This window comes from Idiotropiscis lumnitzeri, chromosome 6 (assembly GCF_059441095.1).
Source record: "Idiotropiscis lumnitzeri isolate Australia: NSW breed Sydney's pygmy pipehorse chromosome 6, RoL_Ilum_1.0, whole genome shotgun sequence".
Taxonomy (NCBI): Eukaryota; Metazoa; Chordata; class Actinopteri; order Syngnathiformes; family Syngnathidae; genus Idiotropiscis; species Idiotropiscis lumnitzeri.
Genome location: NC_142396.1, coordinates 5878011 through 5905184, shown reverse-complemented (window position 1 = coordinate 5905184; position 27174 = coordinate 5878011). Strand labels below are relative to the sequence as shown.

The 27174-nt window shown below is 42.5% G+C and overlaps 1 protein-coding gene across 14 annotated transcripts in view; it reads left to right on the top strand.

The window, feature by feature from the left end:
- Positions 1 to 27174, top strand: part of shank3a (SH3 and multiple ankyrin repeat domains 3a) — a 125066-nt gene that overhangs the window by 75571 nt on the left and 22321 nt on the right. For 11 of the 14 annotated variants that reach the window (XR_015844135.1, XR_015844134.1, XR_015844136.1 and 8 more), the window contains 3 exons: positions 2002 to 2028; positions 2841 to 2867; positions 16704 to 16817. Coding sequence is in view for 11 of the 14 variants with exons in the window: in XM_088299255.1 (XP_088155381.1) it covers positions 2002 to 2028; positions 2841 to 2867; positions 16704 to 16817 (168 nt within the window). In the remaining 3 variants the exon portion in view is untranslated. The remainder of the gene's footprint in view (positions 1 to 2001; positions 2029 to 2840; positions 2868 to 16703; positions 16818 to 27174) is intronic. The other 3 variants (XM_088299258.1, XM_088299257.1, XM_088299256.1) reach the window with 2 other exon arrangements.

Below are 27174 nucleotides of genomic sequence, written 5' to 3'. Positions count from 1 at the left end.
GGGGGCCCCCCCCCAAAACCGTTTCACATAAAACGATGCATTTTAATGATATTTTTGACAATTCCCATAGTTGTGAAAACAATATGACATTTACTTGGTAGCATAAGCACTGGAAATGTCATCAAATTCATGTCAGTTCAATTATTTGCTGCAAGACTGAGACTCTATATCCCCCAAACCATCTCTTTTTGAAATAATTGAACATAAAATCCTCATGATTAATTACCTGAAAATTCAAAACTTAAATACTAAATAACCTCTTCCATTAAAATGAAATGGAATTCTAATCTGTGGAGAAACAAATAAAATCTCTGCAAGCCCCACCAAAAACAAAATGGCCACTTGCCTTATATGATTTATTTAAATGTGAACATTCTCATCTATAGAACAAGAATCAACAAAGATATAAAATTTAAGATATTAATTTTTTTGTCTGTATGTGATTAGCTGGCAACTCCAAGGTGTAGCACATAGTCACCTGGGATAAACTCTGACTCACCTGCAAACCAAAATGAGGTCAACCGGTAAAGAAAATCCATGGATTAGCCGTCTGTCGCTTGTCTCGTCAGGACAGACCAATCATTCATCCCGTCACTAATGTCAACTTCGTTCTTCCGTGTCGTTCCACGCAGGAAACGCATTTGCGTGGCTGCCAGGACCGCGGTGGGCCGTCGCGGCTAAACCATCTGGTTCTGTTATGCAACACCGGCTGTCACACTGCTACCATTTGCCTCGCCCACGTCATGTTGGGAACGTAAACATTTAAATGGCAGTTGGAAGTTAAGGTTAAATTAGCAGTATGGAATAATTTGTGTCACCACATGCACGAGTGGACGAGTTTTAGGTGATGAAGTGCTGCCTCCATGGGTTAAAATGCAATTCATGCTGAGTCCACTTTTTTCTGTCACACTTAGAGCAAGACGTTCACCCTGTGGCATTCCTTAGCTCCGCCCCTAGTTGTCAAGGAAATGGAAGCCACACTCGATATCGGCCCCCAATTGAGTTGGGTCAGGTTAGCAGTGGTGAATTTGCTCAAAAGAATACAAGAGAATGATGGCATGTTATTAGGACACCTGGAATTTAAAAAAAACAATAAAATGTCTCCATTAATGCCGGTGGAAACCAAATGTTCATTTTAACTCATTCATTACCAGCCGAGATAAAAAAAATATATTTTTGACGGATTTATCCGTCAATGACAGCCTATGAGTTAAACACAGAAAAAAAAGATTCCCTTATATCTTATTTATTGACTCCCATGTGTCTCAAGCGCAAAATGACCAGTCCGCCTTGAGGCGTGAGAGAAACTATTTTCAAGACGGACGACCCTGCCTTTGATACATAATGCATTTCGTCTCATCCGCATTCATAAATGGATGGACTCGTTAATAATAATAGTCCTCATTTGCGACGGAGGACCAAAGGAAGTCAAGCGGGTTAAAAAAGCAAAGAAAGAAGACGGCATCGAGTTTCAGGGGCGGTACAAAGCCCAAATTTGCCGTACCGCACTTGTAATGGAGATCATTGGAGCGTGCGGTTGTACCTAATGAATTGTCCGGCAGGTGTGTATGAAATATCAAAACAACGGTCTGCTTGTCCCTGACGCTGTCATACTGCTTTGCATTACAAACGTGACAGTGATTCATTGAGCGGTAATTAGTGTGTTAACAACCTCCCAGCCCACAACACTCACGCACACACGCACACACACACACGCCCACGCACACACTCATCAGTTGGTCTTATTAACACCTTTGTTAATCACTAGCTTTGCCGGAGGAGCTTCCGTTTGATGAGATCAGAATGAGTAATGCTAATTAGAATGATTGAGTTTCAGTATTTGGCATAATCAAAGTATCATTGTAATTATTGTGTAGAATTTGTAGAAATGCTGATGTTGGATGTGACTTTTTGCTCCCAATTGTAGAGGTTTGGAGAATTAGTATGAGGAGCTTCACATTTGGATAAAATCCACTCCTCTTTGTTTTTGTTTATTTACAGTGAAGGGCGCCGATTTGGATTTGGACGGTAAAGTGATAGATCCCAACGCTACACTGAAATATGACAGTTGTAAAATAAGAGCTAGCAATAGAGTGGAGCCTCTAAAGTTGAACACTAATCGGACGTCCATGCAGCAAGCAGCAATGAATCGGCCATCGCAACACCTTTTTTTTTTCATGGTGTCTGTCTTGGATGTGTACTTCAAAAAAATTCCAGCTAATTATTTTAGGTATGGAACCTTGAGACCTTTTTGTGATTTCTTTTATGAGGGACACCTTAACTCAGTTTTAAAATAGGGCTAATTTTTAATGACTTTATGTGTAACATTGACATTCATACCACCGTGGGGACATCCAACTTTTGAGGTTCCACTATGTTTGATTTTAAAAAAAAGTCGTAGCAGTAGTGTAGTTCCCAACAGTATGTTGTAGAAAGTTTCGTCATGGCTTTTTTATGCCAAGCTTTCCATAATGTTGCTGTCAAATGAAATGCATGTATCTCTGCAGATTTTTCAGTACTATTTGGTATTTGTCGATTTGTCTGCATGCGCCACATGCACAGATCTGCACAAATGTAATTTGGTGTCTTGATGTTAAAGTGCTGCCTCCAGGATTTATTTATTCTACTGTTTTCTATGGCCAATCGCAGACAAGTCACATTTGTTTCACTTTTTTCTTCTTTTATTCGAAAACACCATTTCAAAAACGATTGCATTGAGTTGCACTTTATTCGAAGCACGCTCATTTTGAAGACGGCTGCGTTTCATTGGACAACGACGATATTTATAGTTTGAACCTTGCACAAAGTAATCTTTCTTTTTTGTTTCTCATGTTCCATAGTGAGAGATGACTATCTGGACTCGGATGGTAAATACCGCATTCTTTTTTTTCTTTCAGGTTATTACTGTGCCGTAGCAAAATACCACCGTATATTATTAAAATAAATGAAAAACCCATTGAAAAGTTTATTTTAATCAACTTTTTTTTTTAGCTTTTCACTGAACAGCATACAAATTGATCTCAATAAATTAGAATGTGGTTGAAAAGTTGAGCCCAATTCAAAAAGTGAAACCGTATGAGCCCAGCCGTTTACTGATGAATTGATGAATATTCGCATTTTGAATGAAACTTCTGGGGGGGAAAAAAAGGTTTTTCTTCATATTCTAATTAATTGAGCTGCACCTGTATTAAAAACACCCATTCGTTCCATTTACTCATACCATAAAGCTGACACTGTGTTTAATGAGGAGGAGGAGAATAATCCCATTTTCGGTGATGACGGTGAAGGTAAACGTGCGTTGTTGAAATGAACTGGGGATGACAATGTGCTTTAAAACAGGTCAATTGTGCTGCCCCTGTTAATGATGTGTGCGCCTTAGGCTACACTATGCGCTTAATAGCTTTGAATAGTGTCGAAATAAATAAATGAAAACCTCATTTGAGCCGGAAAGAAAATGAAGCTCCATATTTTTTTTTCCTCATTTATGGCCGAGTCACCTGTTGTGCATTCAGTCGTCTCCTTTAAAAGTGTCCATCGTGTGTACAGAGTTGTCTTTAACAGCTCACCGCTTCTCTCCTCCATCAAGACAGCTGAGTGACTTGGAAAAGCCCCAGTGAGTGAGATCAATACGCGTAGTTAGCCTTGGTTCACGCACGCCTTCCGTTTAGCAGGGGTCGTCCGCGTGCCGTTCTCCTCAAGCACACCGTCTCACGGTAATGAGCTCGGCTTGCTTTTGTGCATTCGCTGACCACCACTGGAGCGCAACACCAGCATGCGCCGTGGGACTGTGTGTTTTGGTGTGTTTGCGCATCCTCGCTTTATGGACGCGAAAGTGCCTCCGCCTCTCGTACACACACACGATAATCTCGTTCCCCCGATTTGCCCCCCTGTATGCCTTTCCATTCTCTGTCTTTATTGATCTAATCTCGTGGTCAGAATGGTCATCTCGTCGGAACGGCGACTCACCGTCGCCATGGTAACCGCAGTCATCACACAGAGCCGGCACAATCACAGCAACCCAGTTCAGTTTTGCAGTCGGGGTTTTTTTTAGTCAGCGGAACAACGAGGGCAATTTTTATGTTACGTTAATATTAGCATCGCTCAAATCACGGCTCTCGACGCGGATGAGTTATGTTTTGTGATGTGCGCTTTGATGTGATTTTTTTGAGTGAATGTCCACTTATTTGTTATCCACTTTTTGCAAACTCAACTGCTTTAAAGCTGCATGAATTGTCTCAGCACTTGTCTAAGCAACCTTTGTTATTTGCCTAAATATATCAACAAGTAGAGGACTAGCTAACAGAAGTTTGGCGGACAATTCCAGTCGATGCCCGACAGGCGAGCGAGACGCCACTCGAGAAAGACAGGTCGCAAACTTCTCAAGATGGTTCGAGAAAGCTCTAGATCACTTTGGCAGTGGTGGAAGGTGCTAATCGACTGTCAAGGGCGAGCTACTCAACGTAAGGTTCAGAACTAGAAGTACAGAACTAGGAGATGCTGATTTTCTCACATTTGAACTCAATAGGATTTAAAAACAAAAAAAGAAAACACAGCTCTAGCCAGGCCCCAGAATATCATCTACTTTCCCGCGCCTGAGAGGTGCACACTTGGCATAGAGATGAATGCTGCCAAGAGCAACACGCCCCCCCCACCACCCCACCCCCGAAGTATTTTGCAAAGGAACAATTTTACGCATCCAACAATCTGTAAGCAGTGCACAGTCGGAGTTCTCAAACGGCCTCGCCTTGGAGCCCGCATACCATGGCCATTAAGTTGTGACCCACTTTTATACAAGTCAGACTAAACAAATCAATTTTTCTCTTTGAAAAACACAAAGCTTTCTTTTTCTTCTCACAAAAGAAGAACTTTTACACAACTGAGGAGCAGAGCGATTTATTGTTTGTAAAAATGACGAAATAAATAGATTAACGAAAATCACAACATCACGTGACTGTTTCGCCCAAATAGCCTCATGTCACAATCATCGAATTTTTATGTGTTGCGATCATCAAGTTTGATCAAGTTTAAACGTTTACGATTGTTGGGAAGAAAACTCAATCACGCCACAGGATAATCAAGCTCAGGATGATCTTTTAGTGACATTTGCGACTTGGCTCAAATTTGGCCTGATTGCCGGAATGTGTGTTCCCCATTTTAGTGCATATTGAACCATTTAAAACTTTTACGATTATTCCTCCTGACAATTTTCTGAATAAATTGGGAAGGATTGTTCCCAAACTCCACACCACTGGGTAGTCACTCCCAATCATCTTTCGAGACCTCCCGCAATCGGACCTTTGCTGACTTTGATCGGAAGGGGCAATCTTTTTTTTTTTTTCAAATTTCTTCCAGTTGTCCTCATGTACATAAATCATTTAAAGATTTGCGTTGGTACCTGCCCCAACTGTCCCCCCACATTTTTTTTAACATGCTAACGTAATTGCACACCGGAGGCTTACTCCTCCTCAGCAAGGTGACATATTGAAGAGCATTCCTTCACCAGCGTGCTCGCCACGTCTCACACAACCACACGCACGTGCACACACATGCACATATCACATGCACCTCTCCATCCGACGCCATTATAAATCTTGCAGACAGCCGTGAAAATGAAAAGCAGCGCAAGTAACGTAGCGATTAGACATTCACAAACATGATTAATGGGCTTGCTTTGCACTCCCGCTATGTGCCGAATAGTAACGCCGTCATGGCCGCCGCTATGACCGGCAACACAGATGTTTGATTCTGCCTTCACGCTGCCGTTACCGCCGCTTGGATGACTGGGAATAAACATCGCATCTGTAGCCGCACTGGCAAATGTGGCAACACGGCCCCGGGAAGAGCTAAAAGCTTTTTTTTTGTGCTTGTTGTCATCATGTATGATTGCACATACAGTACAGCGAGCTTTCTTGCTTTCTGGACAATGATAAGAGCTAGTGGACTGTGCAAATGAATAATACATGATATTATTTGGAGCATGCAAGTTGTTGTTGTTTAGACACAAATGCATGTGCATGTATGGCGTTACCAAGCAACGAGCACATAGGCGCTCTGGGCAGACCAATTCATTTGTTTTCTCTTTTGCCTTGGTTTGTTTGATTCTTCGAGAGGTGGCTCAATTTTCTCCTGGTAAATTAGCTCGGATGATAATGTGAATTGTGAAATTAGAAACCAGCCGTCCTCTGTTTATGATCGAGTTGCGATCGTATGGTGGCGATGTCACTCTTAAGGAAGTCGGAATATGCCGACATCATGGAATCAGTCATTTATTAGGACTTGACTACATTTTTTTATTTATTTATTTAGTTATTTTTTTAAGGCTAATGCCGATTTTGATTTTTGGCAGCAAGAAATACTGTCAATAATAGAGATCATTTGTCCTGAAATCCTGACCTAATTCTACGTGTCGAATCAGATGACCACGCCCCCCAGAATGCCCAACAACAGCTCCGACTTTACGACATTACGTGCCACAAACAGAAGGCGTTACCAACTTTCCGACGGCCGACAGCGGATTGGTGTGTAGAGGCCTTAACATGCATGCTTTTGGATTGTGATCGAGTACCTGTGGAAAAAAAAACAACCAAGCACATGGAGATGATGAAAACTCAGAGATTCGAACCCAGAACCTCCCAACTGTGTGACTGATGTGCATACTGAGGCATCAAGCTTATTTTTCTTGAAAACATTTCAATATTGTAAGAGACGTCTTAAATTTGATCAAAGTGGTCTTAAAAAGCTCTTTAATGGGGTTTCTTTAAACATGCAAATCCGCTGCAGGACCAGTTTCAATTTAATTTCCAGCTAAAAGTCTTCACAATTTGATTTAGAAAAAAAAATAGCTTCTGGAAGTCAAAAATCAATCTAAATTCTATGACTTCCCAAGCATATTTTTTAGTACAGTAAAAAAAAAAAAGGTTGTTGCTCAGAACCATCTGGTCAATGCAGCCCAGTCATGCTGTCAACGGAGCATCCTTGGCTCCGTCTGTATTTGCTAATGGTTATGCATTATGCTCTTCCTCTTCATGTTTATTCATCAACTGATTACCTCTGCAAATGCTATTTTGGCTGTTTTGTCAGCACCCCCCGGGGGGGTGGGCGGGTTGGTTGCTGCATATTTGTAAATAAAAGACAAAAAAAAAAAAGGTATGTTCCGGAAGCTGCCGTTTTTTAATTCCAATGACTATTCAGTGCTGGGCTAAACAAACTGCTACACAAACGCGGCAAAGTGAGCATGAGGGCAGAATAGGAAGACAGGTGGTGAGATCTGCAGGGAGCACTCGAGTGTGTGGGCGAAACTTTGCGCCCCGTCGACACTACGATTGGACGGCGAGATGGTCAACTGCGACTTGCGTGACCTTTCCCTGAAGGGTTTTGAGAGTGGCTGAACATTTATGCCAACTGCAATACAACCATTTTCTGGTCGTCGAAAAATCAGCTTGGAAACATCACGAAATGGATGTAATTATTAGCGTGTTTATTTTGAGCCAGAAAAACATGATTAGAAGTAATACTTGCAACGTCTAAGAACAAAAACTTGTCAGTCATCAACTTTTCAAACATGACAAATAAAACTAGTTCCAATTTTTAGCTTGATGTTGAATTTTCCCCCCATTTTGCTCTCTTTATTTTCAAGCATCGCTCACTCTATTTCCTGTGTTTTCTCCATTCCAAGAGGGCATTTGGTGCATTCGCAGATGCCTTTTTCAGATTGGCTTTGAGCTTATACTTGCATATGTTGCTAGTGGCTGTGCTCCTGGTCGCATTTTTCCCCTTACTTGAGGCACCGCTGCTTATTTGCCGACTGTTGCTTTCTGTGAGGCGTCAATGTTGTCAATGTCAAAGCACATGATTGCCGATTACTCGACTTAAAGCCCTTGCCATCATTGGCATTGAGTGGTTAACTTGTCGGTTCAACCCCGGTAACGATATAGAATTAGAAATCCCTTTATTGTCATTGTACTCAAGTGTGCAACGAGATTAGAGAGCTCCCCTCTCCAGTGCAATACAACAATAATACAGACAAATATATAGTATATATATATATATAGTAACGATATTGGCAATATCGTAATATTGTGATTTTAAAATTGCCACAATATCGCCGTTGTCATGACACTATATTAATAGCAGTAAATCTGTTTAAAAGCCCTTTTTTTTTCCATTTGTCGGTCCAGCACCCTCTGTTGGTGTGTTTTTTACTACAGTTTAACTTTAATTTGGCGTGATTTGGCCACGTACGTTTCACACCCCATGCTAATCGCCAGATGAAGGGGAACGTAGCACATTTGAGCTCATACACAAATTGACCTGATTCACAAGTGCGTGCATTAGCAAGTAAGTGCCTCAAGATTTGCTGTTATCAGTCATTTCAGGTTTTACGTACATTGAGGTGATTGTGAACTCTACTATTTGAACTATATAATGATGTAATGTATCGTGTGTCCCAATTTGATCAAAAACACAATCCTTGAATCCAAATGTAATCATCTTTCGAGCTTCTTCTGAACTTGATTCATTTAGCTTCTGTACACCACATCATAACATATTGTTGGGTTGCCAGGTTTGCCTGCAATCCCAAAAAAGAAGAGTACTTTTCTTTCAAAAATGGAACACACTCCCTTTAAAAGGCAGATTAACAAATGAAATTTGAGCCTCATGAAATCAAGGTCAGTCACGTCCTGTCTATGATCCGTTTTATCCAAGAAAATCCCAAGTCCTCAAATGGGTGACTTGAGTCTGACTTGAGTCAAGTCAGATGACCAACGTCCAACATCTGTGCAAAATTGCAGCACAGTCTCTTCCCACGACTGTAATGTGACAGCAGGCCTCGGCGGCCTTGTTCTTATTTGCGCCTAAAGCAAGGGGAGATGTTCTAAAAAGTAAGTCAGCCGCCTGTTCGGGAGGCGGGGACGAGCTGAGGAATCCCTCTGAGTCATCCTTTGCGTTTTCCTCCCCATCTCACACTCCCGCCCTGCTCTGCTTTTCCTCATTTTTGTCTTCCTCCTCTGACTCGGGTCGTCACTCACAGAAAGCTTTTTGTCGCTGCCACTGCCTGGCTTTGATTTATTTCCCCGTCTGCTCCACCTCCTCCTCCTCCTCCTCTCACATGCGCGCAGATGAGGCTGCTCCACCCTTCTCATCCTCACCCCGTGGTGAGAAGTAACAAAATGCAAATGCATCGCTAATGTATTTAAATCAATGTTTTTACTGGAGTATTTATTCATCCGATGATTTTTTTTTTTTTTTACTTACCAACATTTGACGCTTACTTTGTCAAAATATTATTTTTTTTCCTCTCTGCGGCAATAAGACAATAAAAAGACAAAAATAGGACAGCAGCAACATGGAGCAGCGTGAACCAGGGTGCATTATTCTGACGAAAACAGATTTGAGACACAAAATATTACCTTGCCATGGCCTAATTTAAGAGAATTGTTTGAAAATATCACTGTAAGAATAATTAGTGACAACTCATTTTATCCATTTAAAGCTTTGCATGTACAAATGACATCAGTACTAAATTGCCCCCCCCCCCAAAAAAAACAACACTACTAATTTAAGTTTTTACGATTTTAATTTTTATTTCTTTTTAATGCCTAATGCACTAGGCTACGATGCTACTTTTTTTTTTTTTGCTCTGAATAACCAAACAGCACATTTGAGTTTCCGAATGATGTGAGTGAAGTGGCGCACTCGCTGCGAAGATAAGGGAATGGAGATTTTTGGGGGCCGCAAGCTCTAATGTTTATGGTTTGTTTTTTAGAAAATGGAATATCCCCTCCAAAAGTCAAAATCTTGTTCAGTACTCTGACTTAGAAGGCCGAAAAATAGCAAGAAAACCCGTAAAATAGCCTGTCCTCTGTCCTCTCAGCAAAAGAACTCTCCAGCACCGAGTTCTCTCAGGAGGACATTAAGACGCATTCACTCATTTATGACTAATTACTGATTGACGTTCTCTGACTCTTCTTGCGTCTGATTCGGTCCCATTAACACGTGACTCTGCTCTTCTCTATACGTGTGTGTGTGGAACACTGACTGGAAGTGAAGTTTAATAAAGAGAGCAGGCAAGCAAATCTAATAACAGCTCCATTCTGCTTATTGGATTTCGCTCTCCTCGCTCAAGTCTCTCGCACACTTTGTTTCACATCGGCGTGGCGACATGGGATCAGTCGCGTACCGCTAATTGAGAACAGCCTGACTCAGCAAGTCTTGTTCGCGCACAGCAGTGACCAACAAACGTGAGATCACTTCCGGTTGTTGTTGTTACAGGATATTGTGTTGAATTTGCAAATATGTATTCATAAAAATTATTTATTATATATATGTATATATATATATATATATCTGTATGTATATTGATTTAGTTATATATATATATATATATAGAGAGAGAGAGAGAGAGAGTGTATATAATATATTGGCATATATTTTATGTTCTATTTACAATCCAGAAATTCTCCCAATTCTCTGTAGAACCTATTCACAGCTATTTGCTGAAAAACAAGCCTTTCAATGCCACGAAGCGCCACAAGATACCGCCAAAGACCTGTATAAACAATCATTGGTGTCAAGGAAGTATGTTGAAGCGATACATCTTTATACCTTCAAAGTTGACTTCCCAGTTGTTCTCATTTCAAACCATTTAAAAAATGAAGTGACAGTTGAATAGCGGTTCGCACGTCAGCCTCGTAGTCAAGAAATCCTGAGTTGGAATCTCTGCGCCTACTTTGTGGTGTGAGCATGATCTCTGGTTTCAAACAATCCCTCCCAGTGGACAAATAAATGTAAAGCAATTTTTATAATGATTTTGTACATATTACAATTATGGAAATGCAGGATTTTTGTTTGGCCAGCAACCCTGCTTCCCTCTAGTATAGATCCACTCTCTTGTAGTTAACTGCAGCAAAACCACCTCTCTACATTTAGAACCAAAACACTGCGCTAAGTTGGCTTTGACACAGCATAATAAAGAGCAAACAATCATGATTCTTAACAATGATGTGTGATTGGTGGAAAACCAGGAAGTGACAGATGAGAACACATTTTTTCTTCTTCTCCTCTCCTGACTTGCACCAAGTAAGGAAGTACCGCTACTACAATACAGGCGAATTTCAAAACTCTATTGTTAGGAATTCTTCAACGAGGCCGCCAGGAGAGTGCCGTGCAGCCTCGTCAGGAAAAAGTACCCACAGAGGAATTCCTGCACCCGGATTCTTGTCATTTTTGCAGGTGATGTTTACTCCAAATGATATTCCAAATTCCGATATACTAAACTAATCTTTTTTTAGTAAAAAAAAAAAATCTTTGACGTGTTTCGCCGTCATTGGTAGTGAATGAGTTAATCCAATAAATGTGAGTTACAAAAACAATAATGGAGTCAAAACAGCACCATTCCTGTCATAATATGCTGCATCATCACCAGATTTTCCCCTCGTGACCCCTTCTAAGATGTTACATAAAGCCAGTCGAGGTCTGTTCCGTTCCCCCACGGAGGCTTTCATTTGCACGTCTTTGTACTCGGTGACAAGCGCAAATGTAAAGGGTTTGACTTTTGCCTATTGTGATGTGGGGAAATGCTTCCCCTCGTTCATGCGAGGCAATTACTCTCGCAGTGTGCGTGTGTGTGAGAGTGGACGTGCATTTAGAGGAACAAAGACGCTGAGACTGCTGGGACTAAATGAGTGACTCAGCCTGATGCGATAGGCAAAATTGAAATGAGCTCAGCTCGTTTAAAACTAACTAGAATCACTCACGCTCGCACGTCCACGTCCACACGCCGGGCGATCCATTGATGCTTGCAGCGTGAAAGGGCGTGTGATATATAAATAGCTGCGCAACCTCACGCAAGTGCTATTTCTGAACCTGCAAAGGGTCGTGACTGACTTAAGCAAGGGCAAAACTCAAAGTAACAACTCAGCGCACACAGAGGAATACCTCCACCAATCTTTTCAGCATACCCGAAGGAGATACGCATCTTTTTTTTCTTTCGCTCTTTGTCAGTTTGCGTCTGTGTTAATCGCATCCAGCATCTCTCTTTGTCACGCCGCCATTGAAGCTTCTGTCACATTTCGTCTCCTTTGTTTCATTCTCGGGGGGGATTTTCTCTTTTGTGCCTCAGCTGCTATTTCTATTCACACTTTATTTCTTTTTTTTTTTTTGCTATTAACTGTACTGCGAGACGCCACGCACTTTATTGTCAATGTGTATAACTTTGAAAACACATAGTGAGTGCGTGTGTACATGTCAGTGGAAATTGTGACACTGCGTCTCCTCAAGCTGCTTTGCCTTTCGGTCTGTTTAGCTTAATGCTAACAAAAAATGCTATTTTCTGTAGACCGGGGGTGACAAACTCATTTTTGTGGAAGGGCCACATTGTAGTTATGGTTTCCCTCAGTGGGCCGTTATTACTGACTATGAACCCATATAAATGGAATGTTTGTTCAACAATTTTTCAATTTATTTTAAAAGGGGAGGATTGGTAACACATGAATGAAAATATCAACATATATGTTGTTAAAAGTGACAAAAATGTGCTGGAAACAGGAAGTTGACGCACATGATTTACCCTTTGCGGGCCACATAAAATGAGGTCAAGGACCAGATCTGGCCCCCGGGCCTTGAGTTTGACACCTGTGCCATAGACCGTCTGTAATAATAATATAATAGCATCTGCGTTGTGGTATGCGTACCAGACAGAGCAGCACAATGTCCATTGAAGCCCAAAAAAATGTCAGTCATGCCACACCACTAAGCACATTGCAAGAATATCAACACAATGCAATCTGCGTGTACAAATGTGTGCGTGTACGCGCACGTGTGTGTGTGTGTACACTGCACCCAGTTCACTTGTAGAGGTAATGATGAGTTAGCGAGGCAGGCCATGACGCGCTTGACCTCTCCATGTGCACCTCAGAGCCAACTCGGTTTCTGCTGAGGTGTTGATTGGTGTCCGTGGCGAGCTTTTATTTACACTCTGTAGCATGCTGTGGCGAGTGGTCCGGGCCAGGAAGGCCATCTCTGCTGGAACTCAAGGCAAAAATGTTATGTTCTATGTTCCCCCACTCTGCGCTTGGCTGGCAACCGGTTCTGGGTGTACCCCGCCTACTGCCCGAAGACAGCTGAGATAGGCTCCAGAACCCCCGCGACCCTCGTGAGGAGAAGCAGAACAGATAATGGATGGATGTTTGTTCCCCCTCTAGTCTAAACGTGGTATTTTGATTGCTGTTGTGTTTGTGGAATAAGAATTCTGTCGATTAATCCATTTATCTTTTCATCAACCTCAGGCCGCTCCGAGTTTGTCCTGTACCGCCGTCTGCTGTCCACTGAAATTGACGTCAAAGTGGCCTCGGGCTCGCATTGCGAATGTCACGGCCCACCTGACCCGTTCGGTCACATGACATTCACAACGTGAGTTTCAATCCATAGTCGACTGAAACTCGCGTTGACGGTGTGAGCCTGTAGGCACTTTGACGTCAATTTCATTGGACAACAGATGGCGGTACAGGACAAACTGGCACCGGCCTGAGATTGATGAAAATGTGAGGACTGATCTGCTTAATTCTTATTCGACGGCCACAATATCAACCAGAATACTGTGTTTTTGCCTTGTTCACAAAAATACTGCAAATATCAAGTAAAAAAAAATCAAGTCAGAAAATGTAACAGGTAAAATTCAGCGCCTTGCTACCTACTTCTCATTTGGATCCAAAATGGCCCCTTGCTGTACTTTTGACACCCCAAAGCTTACCAGGATGCATTTGTGTGCTTACAAATCTGCGTTTTTACAAAACAATGTCAGAACATCAACAGCACGCACCAGGAATCAATCGACGGCGGGCCCATAAAGAGGCTAAGAGGCCATTGGTGAGGATCAATCTTCGCTTTTACCTTCGCTGTCACCGCTGTCAACGGGAAATGGCGTCTGTGAACCGGTTTGTTCACAAGTGTGGAGAAATAACACCAGTGTGTACTCGCTCGAGATTAAAGCATTCAAAAGGGCAGGAGAAAGGGGTTTTCCCAGGAGACTGGAACGCTGAACTCGTGCTCAGATGAGATCACAGATTGTGCTGAGTGGCATCTTTTTTTTTTCTTTTTTTTTTCCCACCTGGTGATCGATAGGCAACATGCTGCGTTTCGCCACCATTCCCCATTCATCGAATCGAGAATAGCTCGCCAGGCACGTTTTAAGTGGGGAATATTTTTTCACTTTACACAGCAAGTATGCATTTTAACCTGAAAGTGCGACGGTACAATTTGTCCCTTAGAAGAGGATATGTTCCAAAGCGTGTCGCAAAAGTGAAAAATTGCGATAGAGCCTTTATTATATAAAGAAAAAGAAAAAATGTTGAGTACAGAATAATGATCTCAATAAGTGGGGGGAGAGTTACTTTATGAGAATAAAAAGATAAAAAATATTACATGAAAGTTTAATAGTTAGATAAAAGGGTAAAAATTAGGTAAAAAAAAAAAGAAAAGTTTTAATATGTGACAAAAAAAGTCAGAATATTGTGAGAATAAAGAGAAAAAAATTTAATAAAATTATTCTTTATTTATTATTATTATTATTATTATTGTTTATTTTTATTGAGAATGTGATCATAAACCCCCCAAAAAATAAGTTTATGATAAAAAAATATTTGGACAATAACCCCCCCCACACAACCAAAATAAATATTAGCCTCTCTTTTTTCCCAAATGTAACCCAAATCATATGTGATTTATTTATTTTTTTTTATAAGTCTGAACATCTCAAATCCAATTTTTTTTCTACTCGACCTGGGTCACTTTCATATTGAATATGTATCAGAGGAAGAGATTGCTAGTCATCTGTAAATCTGCAAAGTTGTTTTGAGTAACAGTATTGACTTTATATTCGACATGTGACATCATCTTTCGTTGTTTATTCTTATTCTTGTTTCTTCTTTGTTAAGTTTGGTTCACATACCAGACAGGCTAAGGTCGCAATTAACAACTAATATGAACGATCATACAAAAAAAAAAAAAAAAAAAACATATTTCAGTCAAAAATCCGAATGACCCATTCAGACCTGCAGTCTGAACATATCCATTGATGCTTGAGACTTTCTCACCACCGCCATCATCTTCCTCCCACAGCAGATACTTCAAACCCACCTTATGACGTCACTAATTGCGCGCTTTGTGCACCGGCTTCGTGTTGCATCACCACGCCGGCGGAAATACACTGCATCATTTAGCAAGCTGTCTCGCGGCCGGTTGCAACATCATACTGCCGTATCCTAGCAACCGGCTGGAAGGAGGGCTCACTCAGGCAAAGCTTCACTTCCAGCTGTTGTGTGTGTGTGGGCGTGTGTGTGTTCATGCATATGCGTGTGTGTATTAGCTCGCCAGGATAATGGATGAGTGCTGTAGAAACGAGCGCGCCGGCCTGGTCCTGCGGGGACGATCGATATCAGCTCTCCATTTATCTCTAATTACCACAGCGCAACTTCTCTTTTTCTCCTTCTTTTGACTTTCTTTGCACCGCCTGTTTCTGGTTTTTCAACATCTTTTATTTTTTTTCCCCTCCGTCTCACACATCTTACACTTCAGTGCTGATGGTTCCATTAGTCGCCGAGCCCTCCCGTACCTCAGACTGCTGTTTAATCATTAGGAGTGGGTCAGCAAACTCCTCGGAAAAAATTCATTCGCGATTCGGAACCAGATTTGTCTTTTTGCCGCCTTGCCTCATTACGCCGGTGTTTCTACACAGGATTCTTCTTCACGTATACCTGCACAATTTAATGAGATACCACGCAGGAGTATTAGGGTCACACTGAAATGATTAAACAATTGTACTGAAGTGAAGTCAGAATGCAGTTAGATTTCCTTCGTAGGGGTTACGATTCAGGCGACCCCAACAATAAAGGAAAGCCACAATAGATAAATAGTTAATTTCAATACTGGATGAGCATGTTTTTAGTTTTAAGGTCTTGAAACTAACACACTTATCATCTTGCAATTTGCATCAATAATCAAGCCCAAAGATGTGCGTTATAAAATGACCGTCGGCACAAAAAGCAGGATGGAAGACAATTTCACATTCAATCATTTTCAACAAAAAACAGGCTGTGCTGAAATATAGTATAGTTTCTTTTTCTTCTTTCATATTCACATCATCTCAAAACGAGATAACGAGAGGGATTGACTGTCTTACATGAAAAAAGCTATTTTCAAAAATCAAGTCAGTCTGTGGTGAAAAGTTATTTATTGTACAAATATAGTTGTATTATTACAAGAAAACTCCATTAATCCACAATGAAGTTGTAATATTATGAAAATGAAGCTGTATTTTTAAAACAAAATGGCTTTTTATTGCAAATAAGTATAATTTTACAAGATGAAGTTGTAAAATTACAAAAATAAAGTGGTGACAAGTCATAATAGTATATCCAAAAAGCTAAAAAAAGTTGCAATATTAAATAGGAAATTACCACAAATACAACATTATTATTATTACTACTACTATTATTATTGTATTAAGTTTCCCGTCACAGCAAACGTATTCAAAGCGAACTCTTGAATGCATGACTCCCGATTGAGTTGTAATGTGTCTTTTGTCCTTTCCTGTCCTTCATCGCTTTTCTACGAGGAGTGCTCGGCCGCCTCCCATCGGCGGCGGCGGCCGCGCTTGTTTTATGAGCGCACGTGTGCTCATTTACCATGTCTTTCTCGCCTTGCAGTGCTGAGCATCGGCGAAGGAGGCTTCTGGGAAGGCAGCGTCAAAGGGAGGACGGGCTGGTTTCCTGCCGACTGCGTGGAAGAAGTTCAGATGAGGCAATTTGACCCTCGGCTCGGTAAGACAATCATACAAATAATCAATTGTCAATAGATTAAAGGTACAGAATTACACATATATACATAGTGAATTTAAAATATACATAAGCATATTAATGGGGGAATAAAAAATTATTTTATGAGGCTGGCGGTTGTGATGGCCAAAAATACAAAGATGGCTTGATGTCAATGCTTTGTTTTGTGTTTGTTGTTTTATTTTATTTATTTATTTTTTATGGTAACCAAAGTACAGGAATCGAATCAGTATTTATTTTTCTATAGTAATTTTCTTTACACAATAGACTAACTTGCGCTTCATTGCTCATGTTAAAAAAAAATAATGGGATAAACAAAACTAATTGAAAGTGCACTTGTGAACGGTATGAGCAAACAAAAGCTACCGATATAAATATATATATATATATATATATATATATATATATATATATATATATATAAATATATATACATACATTGAGGTATTTTTGCCACCTCTAGTCTTGTAGTAGAGTCTGAGGATCCATTTCCTCAGCAAAAGTGTTTTTTCTTTTTTTCGGGGAGGGAGGATTGCAGTTTCCCCTGCTGTTGGGCGTAGAGCGATGAGAAAACGGCGGAATCCCTAAATACACGATTTAAATGCATTGTTGTTCGGGAAAGGATACGAGGCAGGCGGGGGGGGGAAACAAAAAAAAAATGAATGCAGAAAGCAGCAAGACGTATGATGGAGACAAGTGCACAGGACAGCAAAGTGAATGCGGCCGAGTGTCACTTTTCACGGAGGGAGGTAGAAAGCTGCGCTTGTATTACATGCCACTCGATCATCAGCATGGACGTGTCACACATGTATTTGACTTCGCGATTGGGATCTTGTGACCGAGGCACAAAAATCATTTTCAATGTATTCATGTAATAAAATGAATAAATTCATCTAATTTGAATGGGTAAACTTGTGGTGGTGGGGGGGGTGGGTACCACAAATGCTTCATAATAATTTTTTCTTTGAAGCACTTCACAGAGACATTCCAAAGATGTAGAAGTAACATCTATGCTCATTTTTGTTAGCCCATCTATGGCGTTTCATCATACGTTCGCTAGCAAACGTTCTTCATTAGATTACATGGTACTCTTTCACCGTTTTCGTTTGAATGGACAACATTTAATTCACATTTGTTTTCATTGTCAGATTTTCAATAAACTTCAACTTAGGGTGACGGATTGAAACAAGCACACTTTACTTCTTACTTGGAGAATCTTCGTTTTGTTTCCCCCACTGAGTGATTTTATGGACCGTCTCCCATTTCTTGACAGAGAGTGTATGTCGCAGATTTCCACGCGATCAATTGGAACTGACTGTATAATTACATACTTACATAATCTTATTATATCGCATTGTGCTATTAGTGTGGCTTGCAGTACAAAATGATTGAAACGAAACGGCGGGGTAATCTTTTTACCGAATAACAGGCTAATTGGTGAGGAACACTGAGGCGTGGATGAATTAATCTTTTCCCCCAGACTCATCAACTTTGAGTCAACGTAGCCACGCACACACAAACACACACACGGCTTTTGTTTACCTGCAGCTAAGCATTGAGGCGTCATTGATAGTTCGGCCAATACGTCTCAGCCTAGTGAAGCAGGCAAGACGGCGCCACCTATAATTGAGTCGAAGATGCATTCTTCCCCCTTTTTTCTTTTCCCTCCGTGCCTTCTTATCAGTCATCCCTCTGAGGGCTCCATCACTCAGGTCTCAAAATGGACCCTGGGAAGTCCAAAAAAGAAAAGGAAATGATTGCTTGAGTGCAAGGTGGCTGCTGCTGGTGAGTCGGCGGCCGTTTATCTTGGAGTAGGTGAAAAATGATGGCCGCAATGTTGAGGGGGAAAGAAAGGACGAAAGAAGGCGTGAAAGAGCTGATGGGGAACATGAGGTGGCAAAGCAAATGCTATTGATTGAAGTCATTAGATGCCATGCAGGGCTGAGATTGTTTTCAGTCACATGGCGTGTTTCTGGAACTTTTGGAGGACCCTTGTGGCTAGGTTAATACTTTATTGAGCCCCGAAAATATGGATTATTATGTTTGGGCAACGGGAGCTATTGTTTTATTTTAGTTTTGGGGAATTGATCGGTGCCAAAAGAAGGTCCTCTTGGGGGGAAAAAAAGCGTTTGAAAGGTTCGGGAACCTTTGAGGCATCGTCTGTAGCGTTAAACATCTGATTGGATGAGCGGTACTGGGTCATATGTACATTTTCTGTTGTAATTTGCAATATATTTCAGTATATTTTGTGTTTGTGTGTAATTGTGTGTTATGTAATTACAGATTGACTGGAACTTGGTTATTGCTGTAAATTTAGGGCCCTATTTTCATGCCCAGCGCAAATCTAGCCCAAAATGCACTCTTAACTGTGCCCATAAGGTGGAGTATTTTTTCTTTTGCTATTGTCCTAGAATTAGAATTAGAATCCGTTAGAATTCAGCGTTGGCGCCGTTGTGGGAGTGAGCACAAACAATCAATGCGAATCGCAAAATTTTGGTAGCACGTCACAAATTTAGCCTTATTTTGTCCAACATACATACACCTTTTTTTCTGAAGCTTAGCCATGATTGGTCATTACCTGAGCAACTGGGATGTCATTTTCAGTCGACAGCAAGCGGCAAAATGCCCGCCCACTAAAATGGACAGCAACCCAGTGGATTTTGCCGCTTAATTTATATCACGCAATATTAATCAGAATACCGTTCTTATTGTGAGGAAAATGTTTGGGGTTGACTTTAAATGGCTGTAGCCATCTCTCTGTCTCTCGTTTACACACACACACACCCAAACACACATGTATGAGGCTGTTTACACGTGCTAATGGAGGGGATAATGATCGAGCCTGTCTTTGCCTTTCTAATGACGTAACCCAATGACCGTGGGCCGCTCATTTTCACCAATAGCGCTCGAGTTAATCTCATGGCTGCAATTGCTTGGGATTTTACCCCACTGCAAACGCTGCCACTCATCCTGCTGTCTGCCAGAGGTGACAAAGGCACTCACGCTCTCTACTTCTGTACAATTGCAGATGTTATTTAAAAAAATGTCTCTGTGGAAAAAAATACAAGTGATAGTAAAAAAGATTTTTTTACTGTCACTTATATGCAAAATCTATTTTTTAATTACACCTGCAGTCATTTAAAGGCAGATTTTTCTCCATAGTGGAAGAAGCAATACGGACGTTCGCACCGCTGGTTTGACTTTAAGAGGCACGCGCTTCTCATTCACCGGCGTGCACTTGAATGACTCCCAGCTGCATGAATCAGCTCAGTCGTGCCCAGCCGGGGCTATTTTTAGCGCGGCCATTAAGAAGTTTGGAAATGTGTCTGCACACCCTCGGAATGCTTAAACATTCGCGTGGCTGCGGCAGTGTGGAGAGAGAGAGAGAGAGCGAGCGAGGATGGCGAAGATGATGCAATGCACTCGTGAGGGAACACCTGGTGAAAACACTCACCGGCCACAACATTAGGTACACCAAGCCGCCCCACGCAAAGTTGGATGTAGGGGCCCTCGATATGCATGAAATCTATTTGAGGTTAATTTAAATCACTTTAGATTAGATTAGAAATCCATTTATTGTCATTGTACTCAAGAGTGCAACGAGATTAGATTTAAATGGTAGCAGGAGTGCGTCAACTCCCATTTTATTGGTATTTCACCAGGGGTGTGTAGACTTTTTATGTCCACCATAGATGGGGGGGAAATCCGTGAGTTTTTCTACTCAGCATTGGGTGGTGCTTTTCGCACAAAACAAGAAAAAAAAAAACACAACAGAATATAACGGTCATTAAATGTTTGCATCGTCAACCTAGCGAACCTCGTCATTCTGTTGCTGTGTTGTGCTGACAAGTGACAAAGAGCCTGAGGAGAATGTCATTTCACTGCGCCGTAATCACTACATTGCACGCACGCACAATGTGATTTTTGTTGCTGTGTGTGACGGCTTGAAACGAACGCTTGGTGACAAACCAAGAAGCCATTTTTTTAATTAGCTGAATTTGTTTTTGTATATGAGCTCTCATATGACAGAATCCAGACAAGTCCAGTAGCGTTTCCCCTCAAAGATCCGTTTTAACTGGGATGGCATTGAATGAGTTATGTGGAATGTATGTGAGGTTCTGCATTTAAATGTGAGCGCTATTAAACAATTCAAAAAAAGGCCTGTAATCTTTAATAAGTTAAATGAACACTAAAAGGGTATGTGGCCTTTGTGCCCTCACCTCGCCATCCCTTTTTTTTCCTTCTTGTCATGTTATCGGACGGCTCCAGTTTTCGCCCTTCACACTTAAAATGTCATGTTAACACATCCGACAGAGTGGCCTTTTTTGTGTGTCGGTGTGCTCAGTATGCTTGTCACCTTTCTTATCGCGACTTGTCCCTTCTCAGCTGCTTCTTGCAGCGACACCAAATATCCGTTAGTTGTCCGCTTAAAAGACGTACGGTAAGGCCCGTTGCAGAGTGAGTGACACGGCCGTAAGCGTCTCAATTGGACAATTGCAAAAAAAATAAATAGTCTGCAACATTTCGAGACTCCACATACTGTCCTGTCCATCCTTGTGCTGTACCGGCACAGCTGACGAAGAAAAAGAGTACTGAGATATGAGCTGTGCCTGTTCCATTCATTGAATTCCTTTTGACAGAGACTCTCCACAATTCGCTTTTTCTGTCACACGTACATCTGATATTATAATTATAGTTAAGTATTATTGTTAAACACAATATAACGCCAAGCATACTGCGGACACCCTATGAGGCTAAGAAAAAGGCAGGTAACCTCAATAAATAATCGCATATAGCTGGAGACGTTGATTTTGGTTGCAAAAACTCACATGATAAAAGATTTGTTTTGATTGGTCGTTGGTCTGGAATTCGAATGAAGGCCAGTCAAATTCCGCATGCTATTTTATGTTAATTTTGCATTGTACCACATTCGGGGGCGTTCAACTGGTGGCTCTGAAATGGTGAAACATGCACACTGATGTGTGGTGTTTGGAGCCAGCAGACACTTTGGTATGGCCGACCAATCCATCTCAATATTTGGAAGGTGCGCCAGGCGCAGACTGTAAAGCGCAGTTTGTAAGACATGTCTGGTAATAAAGTTGAGCTGAGTCGGCAAAATCAGACTGGGGGCCCTGCTCGTTTGGCAAGCCCCCTTTACCAAACCGGTGTGTGTGTGTGTGCGGGGGTGTGCGGGCATGTGTGTACGTGCCTGAGAGTATTTCTGTATGCGAATGTGTACGCGTGAACTCAAATGTCTGAGTGAGTGTGCGTCAAGTGCCCGTGTCCTTGCGCGTGTGTTGGTTGCAAAATGCTTTTCATCAGAAGTCAGTCAGGTGCAATGCGAGGCATCTCTCACTCTGCAGAGGAGCGAGCCACATCAAATGGTAATAGACGGCGGCGGCATGATGGCAGGAATGAATCACAGCCAAGCGGCTCCACTGGAGGAGAAGACGTATCGCACTTGACAAGGGAGCCTGATTGGAGGACAGCAGGTCACATGCACGTAAATGCACGTGCCCGCTTGCTATGCTTCAGCGTGCGAGCGCCAGGGCACGGTTCACTGTTGATTCCCTTCATTGCTGTCCTTATTTCGTACTTCATACTTTCTGTACCTGAAGGTTGACGTCAACTTTGCAGCCACAAGAGTGGAGTAGACCGCTTCCAAGTTTTTTTCTGTCTGTCAATTTGGCAAACACTCGATCCTTGCTCTGTTCTGAAAATCACATTGTTTATGATGGGGTATTGCCAAAAACGAAATGTTACCGGTTTCATGTTATTTATTTTTTTTGAAATGTGCAATCTATTAAAACATATGAGAGGCAAACAACTTACGTTACGTCGGCGCCGGTGTTGCGATCCATATGCAGCCATCTGTAGCCTCACGTCGCACCTTTTATATCCCATGACATGAAGTGGAGAGCTTTCCAGTTCCTTCCTTTGAACTTTTGTTGCTCCCTGGTGTTGACCGACCGCCCACCAAAAGTCAGAAAATGACTGATGCGTCCCTCGGTCTTGTCTTTTGTCTCTACAGTCTCTGATTGGTTAGTTTTATTCACTCTATGATGAGTTAAGAAATAATTGTAAAATATTACGTTAGAGGAATGAGAAGGTTGATTCCCCCCCCCCCCAAAAAAAACATTTTAATAATATTCTTCTGTCAGTTCATACAAACAGTTTTAACATGTATGACAAAAAATTATTTTGTTTTTATAGAAATAGAATAGAAATAGAAATCCCTTTTATTGTCATTGTACTCAAGTGTGCAACGAGATTAGAGGGCTCCCCTCTCCAGTGCAATACAACAATAATACAGACAAATATATAAATTAGATAAATAAAGAAGACAGTGCAATGGAATTCAGTACTGAATAGGGCATATAGAAACACATCACAATGCTGTTTTGCGAGGTTAGGGTAGTCTCGTGTGTGTGTGAGAGTTCAGTATGGAGATGGCTCTCGGAAAGAAACTGTTTCTCAGTCTATTGGTCCTTGATTTGATGCATCTGTAGCGCCTGCCAGAGGGCAACAGGTCGAACAGGTGTGAGTTTGGGTGGGTATTGTCATTGACGATGTTGAGAGCCCTTCTGAGGCACCGGGCGGTGTAGATGTCCGACAGTGGGGGGAGAGGGCAGCCAATAATCCTTTGCGCTGTTTTGACTGTCCTCTGGAGCCTCACTCTGTCCGCCTCAGTGCAGCCGCTGTACCAGGTGGAGACACAGTACGTCAGCAGGCTCTCGATGGACGAGTGGTAGAAGGCCAGCAGCAGCTTCCTGTCCAGGTTGAATTTCCTGAGGACTCTCAGGAAGTGCAGACGTTGGCGGACCTTCTTTACCACTGCTGTGGTGTTGTGACTCCAAGAAAGGTCATCGGAGATCTGTACTCCCAGGAACTTGAACGTGCGGACCCTCTCCACACACACGCCTTCGATGCAGAGGGGGGGCGGCAGCGTCTTGTTCCTCCTGAAGTCGACGACAATCTCCTTTGTTTTAGCAGAGTTAAGGTGCAGTCTGTTGTCCTTGCACCAAGTTGTCAGTCTCTTTACCTCCTCTCTGTAGGCTGTCTCGTCACCTTCCGAGATCAGACCGACCACTGTCGTGTCGTCAGCAAACTTGACGATGGTGTTGTTGCCGTGGGCCGGGCTGCAGTCGTAGGTGTAGAGGGCGTACAGGAGAGGGCTCAGCACGCATCCTTGGGGGGAACCGGTGCTCAGCATGAGGGTGGAGGACGTGTAGGGGCCGAGCAACACAGTCTGGGGTCTGTTGGTCAGAAAGTCCTTAATCCAGATGCGTGTGAGGGCAGGGAGGCCGAGAGTGTCCAGTTTGGCGACGAGGATGTTTGGGATGATCGTGTTGAATGCCGAGCTGTAGTCCACAAAGAGCATCCTTGCATAGCTCTGCTGTCGTTCCAGGTGGCCCAGCACAACATGCAGAGCAGTGTCGATGGCGTCCTCAGTGGATCTGTTAGCCCGGTATGCAAACTGGTAGGGGTCCAGAGTGGGAGGAAGGCAGTCCCTGATGTGCTGGAGAACCAGCCTCTCGAAGCACTTCATAATGACTGGTGTGAGAGCAACAGGACGGTAGTCATTCAGGTGGACGGCTGGTGACTTTTTGGGGACAGGAATAATGGTGGAAGTTTTCAAGCAGGAGGGGATGACTGCCTGAGCCAGGGAGCGGTTGAAGATCCTGCAGAAAACATGTGACAGTTGGTGGGCACATGCTCTGAGGACCTTGCCTGGTATTCCGTCGGGTATATGACTGCAAACTCCAACTTTAATTTGACTGGTGCCATCTAGCGCATGCAACTGCTAAAAAATCAGCCGAGGAACGGCTCGTTTTTCAAGAAAGTCAATCATAAGTCATTGTGCCGCTGTAGTTTTAAATATTTCAATTTTTGTCCAGTTTGGGTCACTTTGGGAAAAGCCGTTTCAATTTCCAGGTGAAAGAATGACTATTAGGTTATTTTAGTTGCTCTCCAATTTCCAAAATGGGTCAAATGTGGCTTGAACCTTACATAAGGGTTAAGATAGCTTGACATTATTGTTGCGTTAAGAAGCATTTATAATTGACGAGCTCACCGTGCGTTTGTCAGCAAGCATTTTCGCGTTTGGCGAGCTTCGACACAACTCGCCTCTTGTTGCGAGTGCGTTTACACTGAATTATTCAAGGCTTCCTCCACTTTGACGAGTATTTTCGGTCCATGACGACACTCAGGCGGTAACGAGGAGCTCTCCAAAGGCTCTTCGCGCAAACCCGACGAAATCTGAGTGAGCAGGGAGAGCGAGCAGGAGAGAGAGAGTGGCGATGGGAAGCAGTTGTTTGCTGGAGGCTGAAAGCGTCTGACACACTTTCGGCTGTTCGGGAAGGAAAAATGCGGATAAGGCGAGCGTGGAAGGCCGGCGTCTCGGAGGGATCCTATCAGGGGACCGACCCCTGCGTCGAAACTGTGGACGGAACACAAAATGGACTGCTGTCCCGTCATGGTGTCCGAGGTGCCTTTGGTGTGTAGCAGAATCGAGGGGGTGGTGACGGTAGTAAAGGCGGAGCAAGCCGGGATGTTATGGCGTGATTTTTATTGGGGTAAGTCCAGTGGTGGGGAGAAACCAACAAGTATTTTGTGACTGCGCTGTTAGTAGATTTTTCAGGTATTTGTACTTGAGTATTCTTTGGAACGATGAATTATCACTATTCTTATTTTATCCCTTTATTTGCAAATAAATATCTGTACTTTCTTCTCCTTACATTGTCCCAAAAGGCTAAATACTTTCTTTCAGCCTTTGTGGATGACAACACAGTGACAAAAAAATTGTAAATAGATCTCGGGGTCTTACAAGGCGTTTTTCACGCTGCAGACCGGTTCATACAAGCCCATAACTGTTGCGGACGGCCAACATGTGGGCCGCTCGCCGCATATTTTGCAGAGCGGTCTTTGTACGTGGTCCGTTATTGACTCATTTTGCAAGCTTTTGGGTTTAATATAAGCATAAATAAATAAACGAAGAATTGCAAGTATTTTTTTCTTGCATATATGTGTCCCGATCCAAAGTGGCCCGCGGACCTGTACCTGGCCCGGCCCCGGTGGTTGGGCACCACTGTTATAAAGCAGAGAACCATGAGACACTAGCAACAGGCTCTCAGACTTTCTATTTTTTTCGGAACTTTTAATTACTGGTAAGTAAAACACTTGAATCAGTACTTAAGCGATCCGTTTAAATGTTGTCAAATTGTGACGTAGCGATGGAGCTAATTTGCATATTTACCACTGACACAAAACGTTTGCCTGCTTGTGAACGGATCAGATTGGGTGGGTGTTGATCAAAACCACTTTGGACAGATCCTCTCTTTGATTCATCCTCCTCAACCACAGCTTTTGCTCGATTGATTATAATTTTTGGGCAGTTGGTAATCCATTTTCCTCATCCGTGCATGCCCGTCACCTCATTATAAACATTATGAAAAGGTCAAAGTTTTTATGACGGCCAGTCCTTATCTGTGTGGTTCACGTCGAGTTCGTCCGAGTCACTTTGTCTACGATTGTGACATCTCCTTTTTCCAGGAAGGACCCGACCTGAACCAACAAGCTATTTTGTCATTTAGCTGTCAGGATTGTTTGAGAGAAAGCCTCTCTTCTCCCCCAACGAGATGTCTCTCACTGCTTGACAACATTTCCCCTCTTTTACGCTGAAAAGTGACTGAAACTGACGTGCACTTTTGAGGATTTGCGCTGACATTTCCTCCACTTGCTGTCCCTTCCTTCACCCTCTCCTATTGCCAGCATGCTAAATTTATCGTGAACAAGGCAGGACGTAAAAAAAAAAAAAAAAAGAATCTTCTTCGATTAGAGCAGCAAGGGATAGACGAGCAAATTGTTTTTGAGGGAGGCTCAGTGGACTCACAGTACAAAAGTCGTGGGTTCGATTCCGGCGCCGGCCTTCCTGTGCGGAGTTTGCATGTTCTCACCGTGCCTGCGTGGGTTTTCTCCGGGTACTCCGGTTTCCTCCCACATTCCAAAGACATACGTGGTAGGTTAATTGAACACCTTAAAATTGTCCCTTAGTGTGATTGTGAGTGCGCGTGGTTGTTTCTCTTTGGGTGCCCTGCGATTGGCTGGCGACCAGTCCAGGGTGGACCCCGCCTACTGCCCAAAGACAGCTGGGATAGGCTCGCCCGTAACCGCCGTGAGTATGAGCGTCTCAGATCACTGATGGCTATTTTGAGGGAGTTGTGTGCCGCACCGATTTTTAACTCTTAACACTCTGATTATGAAAAAATCTGTTTCAACACAACCATCACCACAGAACAACCGCACAGTGGAATCATTCAAAGAAATCCAATAAACCGTTTTT